Source organism: Lontra canadensis, unplaced genomic scaffold, assembly GCF_010015895.1.
Source record: "Lontra canadensis isolate GAN:19392208 unplaced genomic scaffold, GSC_riverotter_1.0 scaffold21, whole genome shotgun sequence".
Lineage (NCBI taxonomy): Eukaryota > Metazoa > Chordata > Mammalia > Carnivora > Mustelidae > Lontra > Lontra canadensis.
In genome coordinates, this window is record NW_022631015.1 from 12,581,481 (window position 1) to 12,595,004 (window position 13,524).

A 13,524-nucleotide genomic window follows, 5' to 3' on the forward strand; every position below is an offset into this window, starting at 1 on the left:
AAACAGTAAACCTGAAACCCATCAATGTATTTCCCGGTTCTCGCGATAGGCCCAAAAAGAGCAAGTCAGACAAGAAAAAGAAAGTCTAAATGAAACATGATTTGCTGTTTTAGCTTCTCTGTTATTTCATGCTTGTTTGCAAGGTTTTTTTTTTTCCCCCCCCTGGGGGGAGGGTACTTATCCTCATTTCTTCCCACTGTCCAGCACATAGTACTTCGATCTTTCAGAAGAAAGATCACAGCGCTTTTTTGTTTTCAAGGGACAGAAACTGAAGTCCCAAGAGTTCAGCGACTTGTTGCAAACCAATGATGGCAAAAACAAGAACACTGCTCTCCCTACACTTAGAGTCTGGGCTCTTTTCACCATACCTGCTGTTTCTTTCTTCCCACCCAGCCCTCCCGAGAATGAGTTGGGGGGCTCACCAGTGCTCTCCTGTCCGAGGACACACACACAGCATGGTTTAAACACCATCCTGTCTGTCACCTTCTGTTTCTTTTTTACCTGAGATCGAAAAGGCATTCTCTTCTCCTGAGACTCCAGACTCCTAAGGATTGGAAGGGTCCAATATTAGCGCTATTGGTAAAGGCTAGTCTGGAGGAAATCATTGACAACAACTTTCTATTCGTGCCCTCCCCGCAAGCCTGGACCTCACATTAGCTCCCCAAGAAGAAGGTCTGAGTCCTGGATCAACACTGGTCCAAGGTGAGGAGCAAAAATGCAGAGTACACCCCCAGTGGATAGATTTGCTCTACCCTGTGGAGCAACAGGGACCTAGCGATGCGGTCACTACAGAGAAGGGTAGGAAGCCAGGCCAAAAAATAAAAAATAAAAAAATTGAGGACTTAGGGAAAATCAGTCCCTCTCCAAGTAATCAGAGAGGTGAGGAAGAGGTTTTCCTCCCAAAAAAACAAAACTATTATTCATTTAATATAATATATAATATATATATAATATTTTCATTTACTGTAACAGCAGCATGCAAATGTTTATGTTGTTTGTTTTACAAATGGAAGCATCTTTCCAGAAAAAAAGTTAATGATCATTAAACTCACTTACATCTTGCCAAATTTACTTCGGGACTTTGCCAGCCTGCGTGTGGATTTCATTTTGATGTGATCCTGATCCACAGGTACGCATGGCTCTCCGTTCTGCCCTTGTACTTGACATCGTTTCAGACACATTTTTTTAATGTCTGGGCACTGCCCACATGGTCACTTCGTTTGCATTTCTTTCATTCCCGGCAAGGCTCTGCATTTGCCAAGAGGCACCCGGGAATGCTTGACTTTAATTTGTTTGTACACATACTCTTTGTACTCGGAATAGTCCGTCTTAGCTATGTTTGCTCCTGTCTCCCCACAACACTGCTCTTTTTCTTACATTAGGCATGTAGCATTTTATTTTGCAAATTAAAAACCAAAAAGTTTCATGAGTAAGCCAAAACTTGCCATCTGGCTTCCCTCTTATGCAATCTGAATAAATAAATATGTGTGTGCACACTTTACTGTTTCTTTTGGTTCACGTGAAATATTGCCATAATGGTGCATGTATAGGTGTGAAGCAATACTTTATACTCATAGTCAACTATTATTTATTTAGCTGAAGATGTCTTATCCAACTAGAAATGCATTTTAGTTTTTTAATTTTCTTTAAGATTTTATTTTTTTATTTGACAGAGACATAGCGAGAGAGGGAACACAAGCAGGGGGAGTGGGAGAGGGAGAAGCAGGCTTCCTGCTGAGCAGGGAGTCCAATGTGGGGCTCGAACCCAGGACCCTGGGATAATGGCCTGAGCCAAGGCAGATGCTTAACGATGGAGCCACCCAGGCACCCCTAGAAATCCATTTTTAAACATAGGTGTTTATATAATCCACAGCATACCCTAGAAAAATCAGATTGGGGGGCAAGCTTACGTTTATATTAAAGTATTTTTTCAGGGGTGCCTGGGTGGCTCAGTTAGTTAAACACCTGCCTTCGGCTAAGGTCATGATCCCAGGGTTCTGGGATCCAGCCCCACATGGGTAGGGGAGAGAGTCCCTGCTCAGCGGGGAGCCTGCTTCTCCCTCTCCCTCTGCTGCTCCCCCTGCTTGTGCTTTCTCTCTCTCTCAAATAATTAAATAAAATCATTTTTAAAAAATATTTTTTCAGAATTAAAATTGATACTTTCTTGTCTTCAACTTCAAAGCGCCATGAACCGTGAGCCCTCTCAGAACACAGTATCTTTTGTGCGATTTTTCATGTTATGTAATGTAGATGTTGTTCCATGGCTTTCCATGACAACCTAAAAGAATTCCTGTTGTCCATTCGCCATGTGACCTTCATGTATTAAAAAAACAATTTCAGTTAAAGCTTAAGCTTTGAGAAAATCTCATTGATCAGAAGGTGTCCGCTGCCCTAAACCAGAGAATATTCCTAAAGCAAAACAATAATCGAGGAAAATTAAAACAAAAAAGCCCTCAAATATAAGCACAAAGGTAACACCCGATTCTAGGGAGATGGCTGCCACTCCCAAATAAACCAAAAACAAAACTTTTCTTAATGTATCTTTTGAGCCAGTCCTCTGGACCGCAACTGTTATGTAAATCATACTTTCAGAGCACTACAGAAAACTCTGTGCGATGACAAAATCTTCCTCAAGCGTGTGGTCTCCTGTGTGCAGAGCGCAAGTCTTCCGTCTTACTTCAGCTCTCAGGATGTTACTTTCCACTCTTGCTTCTTTTCCCACCTCTCACACTAATTCCTCCACATGTCTGTGTTTCTGCGTTTCTTCCTCTGTGTTGCTTGTGTCTTTCCTTAGCACTTGGCGTCATGCCTGGCTTGTGGGAGGGGCGGCAGGGTGGGCTGTAGTAAAGCTCCAGGGCGTGGAGGACAGGAGACCGGGTGGGAGTTTCTACAAGTTTCAGAAGGTGCTGGATGGAAGCAAATGCCGGCCCTACCCACAAGATCGCTGTGAGAGCATGTGGTTTCTGGGTCGTGATGTCTCTTGTTAATTACAGGCCCTCAACAGATGTTTGCCCGCTGAATGAATGAATTCGCCGTCACCTTTCCCTTCACTCCCCTTGATTTGGTTGTTAACATAACTCTACCAACATCTTCATTTCTTACGTCTCATGAGAAGAGGGGAATAAGGCTGGCACAGTTTCCAGGACCAGTTCTGTAGCTTACATCCGTTGCTTTCTACGTCTGATCATTTAAAATTTACGACCTTGACTTGTGCTCACTTCCGCATCATGTTCTCTGTCACATCTGCGACCTGATTTTATCTTGTTAAATATGTCTGCATCTGGCTCACATTTTAATTTTCTGCTCTCCCCTACGGTCCTCCCCAGTCCCATATGCCTTTGTGACAAGTTCATATTCACGATCCCTGGTTAGACAATGCAGCCTCCTGCTTTCTTGTCCTCTTTGAGGATTAAACCTACTATGTTCCCCGTTAGCTCCATAAACGGCCTTTCCTGTCCCAGACCTCATCAGGACTAGGCACAGTTGCCATTCCATATTCTCTTACATCTCTGATTCCTAATGTCCAATCCAGTGGTCTTAAATTGTGGAACTCTGACCAGCCAAAGCAGCTCCAGCATCCCCCAAGAACTTGCTAGCCAGGGTGCCTTGGTGGCTCATTGGGTTAAGCCTCTGCCTTCGGCTCAGGTCTTGATCCCAGGGTCCTGGGATCGAGCCCTGCATCAAGCTCTCTGCTCAGCGGGGAGCCTGCTTCCCCCTCTCTCTGCCTGCCTCTCTGCCTACTTGTCAGCTCTGTCAATTAAATAAATAAAATCTTAAAAAAAAAAAAACAACTTGCTAGCCATGCATATTCTCTGTCCCAACCCAGAACTACTGGCACAGAAACTCTGGGAGTGGAACCAAGCCCCACTCCAGGGAATTGTAATGCCCACTGAAGCTGGAAAAACATTGTCTCAGTTCCTCGGCTCTCAAGGGACTTCCCCCTTCTTCCTGTTCCCACTACTCCTTCCTACTACCGGTAGTTTTGAAAACCATTACAGATCATTTTAGAAGATCATGTAAAACATCCAAATAATTTCTAATATTATATAGGGCAATATTATTTCTAATATTATTTCTAATACAATTTCTGACATTAGTATAAAAAGCAAACTCTTTCTCATCTGCAGTAACAAGACAGTGATGATCTTGATAGATGAACGTATAACTAATCCATGAGACTCCCCTTCATCAGGAAGGTTAAATTCTTTCTAAAAGTAAAACTTTTTTTTTAATAATTTGAGTTAAAATGCCAATAAAGAAGCTGATAAATTATGCTTGTTACATACACTTCAAATTAATCTGATTTGGAACGACCAAACATTGGGAATCTCCAGCTGATTTCTTAGTTTGATGATGCGTAAATGGGGTCAGTTACTTTTGTGTATGTTTGAAAATGTCACAAGAATTTATTTTTTTTAATATTTTATTTATTTATTTGACAGAGATCACAAGTAGGCAGAGAGAGAGAGGAGAAAGCAGGCTCCCCAAGAAGCGGAGAGCCCGATGTGGGGCTCGATCCCAGGACCCTGGGATCATGACCTGAGCCAAAGGCAGAGGCTTTAACCCACTGAGCCACCCAGGCACCCATGTCACAAGAATTTAAAACAGCAGTTACTTAACGATGGCAACACCATTGTAGCCCCGTGTTAAATGAATTCAAAACAGATGGTCTTCACTTTTTTTTTTTTCAAGATTTTATTTATTTGACACAGAGATCACAAGTAGACAGAGAGACAGGCAGAGAGAGCGGGTGAAGCAGGCCTCTGCTGAGCAGAGAGCTCAATATGGGACTCGATCCCAGGACCCCTAGATCATGACCTGAGCTGAAGGCAGAGGCTTAACCCTCTGAGCCACCCAGGTGCCCCGATGGTCTTCACTTTTGTCACTACTGTTCTTGGTCATAAATGATACTAATAATGGATTTGTCATCTTTGTTGATTGGTTTCAATTTTATTTCCATTAGATTGATGTGTGTGTGTATGTGTGTATACACACAGATATATATGTAGGTAGATAGATAAAATAGGGTTATCAAGGTCAATATTGAAGAAATGATCAAAAGCTAAGAAATTCATGTGGTCTGTGCATTGCTGCCGTGTAAATAGAGAAACACTTCACAGAACAATTTTACAAGATTCAAGTAGGTGTCACTTAGATTTTGAAATATTAATACACATAAGTTTTGTCTATTGGAATTTCTCCTAAAAAGGGAGGATTCTAATTGCAGAAAAGGCCTTATGCAGGGAGGTGATGGGCAGAACCTCCTTTTTTCATTATATCATAAAACACGAGAAACCCTTTTATGAGCAACCATAAGAAGATAGCTAACTAAAATTCAGTTATTCATCCAGTATAATCATTAAGATTATAATTATGCAAATTATAATGTTTATAATAGTAAAAAAAAAAACAAAATCTGATGCCTAGTAAGATCACAACAATATGTACCCACAAATAAACTGTTACGTTGTCTTACCCTTTTTTCTTCGTTTTTATTTTTCTGGTGGGAATGTATTTTTAGAAATTACGACAGTGGAATTCCCAAGATTGTTTCCTCTCCAAACAATCTTTGGACTTAGCAAAGTTACGTTTAATCTACGGGGAGCTAAATTTTTTGAGAGTTGCTCTGTCCCTGGGACGGCTTCTCGGTCATTAGCAAAGCTGCCAACACTAAGCTAGCCGCCTTGATGAAACCGAGATTCATAGATTCTTAAGTATCCAACTACACTTGTATCTTTCCCCCAGTCCTGCTTCTCGGATACTTTTTACGTGTCCCAAAGTACAACAGTCATGTGATTCGGCTGGTGCCCCAAAGAACCAGAACTCGGCAGGGGGCCTTGAAAAGCCCCTCCTCTTCGGGTCGTCTTAACCGGGACATTTATTACACCAGGAACATCAAAAACCAAAGTGGTTTCCTAGGGATGTGTTAAACGGAGTGGCGGCGGCATCATCGTTCCACCAACTGGAAACATGAAGTGTTGGTGCTGCCCATGGCATCATGCATGAGAACATGCTAAATTCAAGCATGTTGAGGGGACCAGGGACTGTCCCCAAGGGGACTGCAATGCAGTAACACACCCCTGCAGCCCTTTCCTCCTGAAGACTTTCGGTTTGGCTGTGGACCTAGAGTCCACACTGTTCTTCTCTTATCAATAAGGAGTAGTAATCCTTTTGTTAATTACAATTGTACTAACTTTCATGCCATTTCAGGCACACAGAAGGGCCAAATGAAGAAAATGGGGAGAGGGGTGCCTGGGTGGCTCGGTGGGTAAAAAAGCTTCTGCCTTCGGCACAGGTCATGATCTCAGGGTCCTAGGATCGAGCCCCAAGTCGGGCTCTCTGCTTAGCAGGAAGCCTGCTTCTCCCTCCCTCTCTGCCTGCCTCTCTGCCTACTTGTGATCTCTCTCTCTCTGTCAAATAAATAAAATCTTCCAAAAAATAAATAATAATTAAAAAGAAAAAAAATGGGGAGAAAAACACAATCTAACAGTGTGTCAGTGCTTTCGTTATCTGCCTCAGATGATTCTTTGGTATCCTATTTTTTTCTGGGTTTATACAAGATTAAGGTCAAATAGCCTATGTCCTTGAGCCATATGCTGTCGAAAGCCTGTTGGTGTGTAAGTGACTCTGTTGAACGTTTCATCAGGCCAGTTCCAACTGGGGAGGGAGGGGGCTGGCAGAGCACCCTTTTACCACCACATACTGTTGTGTATAAAATTAAAGCCTTGGGAGGAGCATCGCACAAGAAAAGGATTATTTATACAAGGTCTACTTTGGAGTCATTTCCCTGTTTCATTTCTACAAGTAAATCCTCTTTCTTCCGGTTTTAAGGCAGGTGATTGCTTTGCCGGGTTCTGTGTTTCTGACTAAGCATAACGTAGGAGTCTTTCCTCTGGATATTTATTCATCTTACTGGAACAGTTTTACGTCCTCTTTAAAAATTAATTTGACTTTAATGTCTCATTATTTAGGACTCCCCTGGGCTAGAATGAGATCACCCTGGGGGAGTTTTGATTTGACAAATGGCCATTGTGTGGGAGTCTTTGATCCTCTTCTGGGGTGCTAACTAGCTGGCTGCCCCTGGCTTTGAGGAGCTTTAAGCAAGATCAAAGTCTGCTCCCCTCCAGGTGTGATCACTGGTGGACACTGGGAGAATCCTGGCACTTAAACAGCATCCTTAGGATGCCACAGCCTTCGGCTGTGGTCTGAAGCCCCCTGTGAGTGGTCAGTACTCATAAGGTTTGTGGAAGGCGGGACCCTCCCAGTGCTAGTGAGGAGTGGTCCCTGTTGTCGGGAGGGGGGCGGGGCAGGGGGGTTCGAACTCCTAAACATTTATCTGCCTGGAGAAATTGGATCCTGGCAGGAGGAAAAAAGACAAAAGAGGACGAATTTTTCCTCTAGCCTTAGAGAACCATGCTTCTGGTGTTTGTCGAGTGTTATGAAGCCCTTGGCTCCCCAAAGTAGACATTCCTACTCCTGGTTTTCCAATCCCTGAGGCCTGCTCAGTTTTTCCAGTTTTCCAAAATTAGGAAGAAAGGTTCATTTTAATTCACTTTTGTTTAAAAAAAAAAAACCTACAAAATAGGTGGTTTTGGTTAGAAAGATGGAGAGTAAAACAGGCAATTTGCTAGAGGTCACTGGAAATTGCCACCCTCAGGGTCAGATGCCTTATGTCTAAAAATAAAACAAGTGTCTGAAAAGCAAAAGAACAAGGGCAGATTTTACAGACTGACCTTGATAAAGATTGTTCAAAAACATTTAGATTCAGTTAGCCGACGAAAAATGTCATCCTTCCCTGGAAGGTGGGCGTTGTCTAACTGTGCCGTCTCCTTCTCGCGCCCACAGACGGGGAGCTCTCCATATCGAACGAAGATGATTCGCTGGAAAATGGACAGTCCCTGAGCTCCAGCCAACTGTCTCTGCCAGCCCTATCCGAAATGGAGCCGGTCCCCATGCCCAGGGATCCCTGCTCATACGAGGTGCTCCAGCCTTCAGACATCATGGATGGGACAGGTAAAGCCCCTGGTCAAGTTGTCTGTGGCATTCGGAACCTGTAGCCTGGCCGGACTTGAAGTTCTGTTTGGCACCACCCCAGGCCTCTGAACCTCCTGGAAATGGGAATGAAATTGTCCAATCAGGACATATTTACACTTACTGTGCTATAGTGTTTCAAAAAGATTTTTTGTAATCTTAATGTCTTTAAAGAAGACATGCCCTGTTTTTGTACTATGGGGGATTTAAAATGTTATTGGTGTTTTGTTTTGTTTTGTTTTACCCTAGAACTCGTTTCTGTTAAGGAATCCTGTACTTCTTCTACACCATACCTAATTCACATGTTCGTAAAACCCTAGCACGGCCCTTAAGCCCAGCCTTGGCATACCAGCTAATGGTTGGATCAATTTAGCAAATTGTATCCGTTTACTGCACACAATCGATGTGTTGATTGGCTATTAAATTGTCTACACTTTCCCAGTTAACGTGAATGCTACAGATAGGTGATGTTTGGTGCCATTGGACTGTCACGACTCCTTTGGTCCAAAGCCCTCCGAATGGTCAGTACTCACTCCCTCAGAAGGTTTGCAAAAGTGGGGGGGGGGTCTTCCCAACAGCCAGTAAGGAGTGATCTTTGTTGTCAAGAGGCAAGCCTGCTTGGGGGAGGGACCTCCTGGGATCTCCAGAGTGTGGGGAGAAAGGCCACATCCTTTTTCCACACCATATGCCAAGTCTGCACCAGCAGAGCTCAGGGGGGAGGACAGGAGAGCTGGGTTACACAGCCCGTGCCATACTCCTCTTTGGGACCTAGTGTATCATTTCTCCGATGCTGATGATAGTGGGGTCCCTTGGAAGAGGGGAGAGAACAGTCCTCACGAAGGCTTTGATGCTACAGGGAACACTGCAGCCCAGATCAGGGGGGAGGAAGAGGTTAGGGGAGAGTCACTGGAGTCATTCCTGTCGCAGCAGGGATGAGAGGAAGGAGGTGACACATTGGAGTTGCATTCTCTCCCAGGCTGAGAAGACGATTCTAGCAAAAGCAGTGAATTGCGTTTCTCATCCAGCCTTTCTTGGGATGTTGGGAACGCGCAGATTTGACCGTTAGAGGGAGATCTGTCATCCCAACGAACCCAGAGTTTCAGGCTCGCTGGCCAGGCTGCCCCCCGCCCGCACCTCGGGATAGCTCTTAACTGGAGCCTGTCGGGGTCTCGCGTGGTGGAAAGGAAAAGCCAGACCCAGTGCCACGCAAAGAGAAATGGGGGAAAGCAAACAGAAAAACCATCATTCTGGCCAGTGAGAGGAGAGAGGAAGCGGGGAGACAGAAAGACATTGTCTTGGTGCACCCTCTGTCTGGTCAAAGTTTCTAGGAACCCCTAAAATGGTAAGGTGCCTGTTGACAGCCTCTGCCCAGCTCGGCTGGTGAGCAGCCACCCCAGGTGTGTGGGGACACCCAGCCTGGTGTCAGCCTCTGGGGGCTCCTTCATGACTTCATGTCCCAGACCCAGGGAGACCCAGTGGGCAAAAAGCAAGGCCCCAGAATCTTCTCTGTCTTGCTCTGGACAAAGGGCAAATGGGCCCAAGGGAAGATGCCAGCCTTGGGTGCTGGTTTGGTTTGGATGGGGGCCCTTTGTCCCTGGCCCTCTGTACCTGCCATCGGTCGATTGTGGCTGTGGTCCTATGAGTCACGTTTTAGAGCCCTCACAAAAGGTGTAGTAGAAATGCCAAGATTGAAGTGGTTAAGCTTGGGATAGTTTGGAGAAAATGTCCTCTTCCCTTTTCCCCCCTCTTCCCCCTCCCACCTCTACCTTACTGCCTCAGCCTCCCTGATGTGTCCCTCACCCACACCCCCTTCTTTCCTGGATTTCTAGAGGCCTCTCTTTAACTCTCCCCACGTGCACGGCGACCGGAAGCAGTGGGCGCTGTGCTGTGTCGCTGACCCACACCCCCGTCCTGTGTGCTCCCGCTGGCCCCACCTGCACTGCCTTTGTGTAATGTCTCCTGTGTGTCGTGTGGTTGTCCCCTCAGTGTCTGAAGAGAGTCCCTCTGCCAGTGAGTCTGGAGTCCTCCTGTCCCAAGATCCTTCAGCCAAACCAGTCCTGCTACTGCCCCCCAAAAAACCTGCTGCTTTCTCTGGAGACCATGAGGAGACCCCAGTGAAGCAGCTGTCCCTTCTCAAGCAACCCCCCGCCCTGCCTCCCAAACCCACTGCCAGGATTGCCAACCACTTAACAGGTGAGTCAAGACGTCTTCTGGGGGCGTGCCGCCCTGCCTTCCCTTCAAGGGATAACCTCTCAGCTCTTTTTCTCTTTATCAGCCCTGTTGCACCTCTCCCCGAGGCTGCTCTGTGGGACATTTGGTTGTTTCCATGTGCGTCTTGGTACACGCAATCGTGACCTGGGTTTGTGTGTTTTTGTCAAGAAGTGTTCGATACGCACCTGCCAGCCACATTCTGAGAACCTTTGTCATGTGTATCTGTAAATATGTACCTTGGTATTTATGTGACCAACTCAGGATTATTGGCCCATCGAGGTGAATTAGATTCAATGTCAAAGTCTTTGCAAAGATGAAGAGTAGTACCTTTTTCCCTTTGTAATGAGTTTGCCAAAGCTTTAAAGTTTTTGTCTTTAAATTACTGATCTGAAGCCCGGAGTATTTCCTCTATTAAAATTCATGTCTGTGCTGTTTGTTCTGTTTAAAAAAAAAAAAAAATAGAGACAATCTGCAGAGTATCGTGGGAAATACTTTTAAAAGAAGAGTAAGTTTTGTCCTAAAGTGATTTTTATGTTCTCACGTTGAATGCTCGTGAACGCACCCACCACTGTTAGACGGGGCATCTGGTGAAATGGTACCTCACCGCCCGTGAACCGGACACTGCTTTCTGATTTAACGTTGTAGTTTCATTAAAGAGTAAAGAGGGGCGCCTGGGTAGCTCAGTGGGTTAAGCCTCTGCCTTCTGCTAAGGTCATGATCTCAGGGTCCTGGGATCGAGCCCCGCATCAGGCTCTCTGCTCAGTGGGGAGCCTGCTTCCCTTCCTCTCTCTCTGCCTACTTGTGATCTCTGTCAAATAAATAAATAAAATCTTTAAAAAGAAAAAAAAAGAGTAAAGATTTCAGGGGGTGTTTCTTCAACCTCGATCAGCTGCCTTTTTATAGTGGGCTTGATATTTTTGTTAACAGATTCTAATTTATTTTTGTGAGATGTGATGAGGATGGGGGTGGGGCAGAGTATCCCCCTCTGTTATAGCAGAAAAGCTGAAGTTTGAGAAAAATCAGCGCCTTTAGCCGGGCTGGCAGGAGCCGTGCAATGGAGGCACGCTTACACCCCACGCTTCCTAGTACCTTGTCCAGGGACCGCTGTCGCCGTGACAGAAGGATGTCTCCCACATGGTGCTGAGTTTTACTGGAGTCCAACTTAAACACAAGATTGAGTCAAGCTACTTAATCCACATGTGTGTCCATCCAAGTCAGATGTTTGTGGTTCGAAAGAAAACATTTCCACCTAAAGAAACTGTTCTGGGGCGCCTGGGTGGCTCAGTCGGTTGGGTATCTGCTTCAGCTCAGATCATGATCCTGGAGCCCCAGGATCGTGCCCTGTGTTGGGGTCCCCCACTCAGCGGAGAGCCTGCTTCTCCCTCTGCCCCTCATCCTGCTCATGCTCCCTGTCTCTCTTTCTCAAATAAATAAAATCAATCAATCAATCAGTCAAGGAACCATTCAATACATTAATAACACTTCGGTCCAGTGCTCCAAAATGTAAATGCATAGAAAACCACGGAGGAGAAAGTGCCCTCAAACCGGCTTCTAAGAGATAACCACTGTCCGTTTGTCTAACGAAGGTCAAATACCTGCTACACGTAGTCTCTTCTCTGGCTTTTTTGCACGCAGTGGTATCTGGTGAACGGATTCTCATGTCCGCAAATACTCCCCGACACGCTTTTGTTAGCTGCCCAGTGTGAAGTAGGACTGACATGTGTGGCCCCCTGCGGGCTCTCCCACCTTCTGTCACCGCAGCCAATGTCCCCAAGAGCACACATTGCTTAAGAAGCATCGGCATTTCTCCTAATTTTGTTCTAGAGTTAGAGTTGCTTGTTCTAATTCTAGAAATCAGTTACGTACCTTTGAAAATCTATAGGCTTTTGAAGGCTGTGAGGCCAAATTTCCCTGAAGATTGAATATTGCAAAATAAACTCCCATATGTAGTTCCTATTCATTCGTCACACATGTGCTAGGTATCAGAGCAGATGCAAATAAATCACGGTTTAATATATAAATTTTACATATATATTTTTGTATGTTATCTATATTATGTATACACACAGAATAGAGTACCAAAATAGTGTCAGCAGCGTCACTTGGAGTTCCGTGCAATCTTTTTTTTTTTAAAGGTTTATTTATTTGACAGAGAGATCACAAGTAGGCAGAGAGGCAAGCAGAGAGAGAAGGGGAAGCAGGCTCCCCAGAGCAGAGAGCCTGATATGGGGCTCAATCCCAGGACCCTGGGATCATGACCTGAGCCGAAGGCAGAGGCTTTAACCCACTTTAACCCACTGAGCCACCCAAGCGCCCCATTCCATGCAATCTGATAAAAGGGCATGGAAGGGCTGAAGCTTGAGCTGACCCTTCAGGCATAAGGGGTGTGTATAATAGAGAATGAGGGGAAAACATTCCAGAAGGGAAGGCCCTGGTCAGAGGCCCAGAGATGGCCTTGTGTTGAGTCCATGACAAGGTGGCCGCGCTGGGGCAGAGGGTCCATCTCAAGATGGATTGAGAAACCGTTCACTAGGTAAGGCGTATGAGGACCTAGATTCTGTTTCCAGGGCAGTGGAGAACCTTTGGAGGGTTTTGAACAGTGGAGTGATGTGATGACAACTAGCCTTTCAAAGATGTTCCTTGGTCCCTGTGTAGAGTGAGCAGAAAGAGAAGGCGGAAGCCTACAAAGGCCAGCCCTATGCCTCATTCTCCAGAATCACTAGTTGAACTTGAATAATCTGTACCAGGGAGACTCTGGGGAAAGCTCCTCTTGTGTCTAAAATATGAGCTAATGAGCATCTCCGGCTGATCACGTGAGAGGAGACCAAACAGAACAATAGAAAAGACATTTGAAAAGAAGAATTGACAGAATTTCTTAGCCGACAGCGTCCTCTAATTGATCTAGTTGTCTAATGAATGAAGGCACACTTCATTCATTCCCAGCGTCAGCTGTGAGCCGTGAACTTGGGCAGCCCGGTGTCCTCAGCACTCTTGGGGTATGAGAGACTCAGGGTATGTGAATTAGCCCAATCTCTGGCTTCCCCTGTCCTTTTCCAAGGAGAGTGGACTTACCAACGCTCTCTGAACCTCACCTCTATACAGATTGGATCAAACGGATCAAAATAGCTGAGAGTTAATAGTCCTTACCTGCTGTATCTGGTGGCTCCTAAAACAGGAGGAAGATAAGACATTGGAGGCATCCACGGGCTACAGGCCTGGTGCTGTCCTTTTGAGTTTAAACCCAGTTAGACATGCTTGATTTCTAGAAGTGAACCATCAGTC

The 13,524-nt window shown here is 45.4% G+C and overlaps 1 protein-coding gene across 7 annotated transcripts in view; it reads left to right on the forward strand.

Moving 5' to 3' along the window:
• Positions 1-13,524, forward strand: part of PHACTR1 (phosphatase and actin regulator 1) — a 558,358-nt gene that overhangs the window by 464,569 nt on the left and 80,265 nt on the right. For 5 of the 7 annotated variants that reach the window (XM_032861576.1, XM_032861577.1, XM_032861581.1 and 2 more), the window contains 2 exons: positions 7,846-8,013; positions 10,018-10,224. In XM_032861576.1, coding sequence (XP_032717467.1) covers positions 7,846-8,013; positions 10,018-10,224 — 375 coding nt within the window. The remainder of the gene's footprint in view (positions 1-7,845; positions 8,014-10,017; positions 10,225-13,524) is intronic. The other 2 variants (XM_032861579.1, XM_032861583.1) reach the window with 1 other exon arrangement.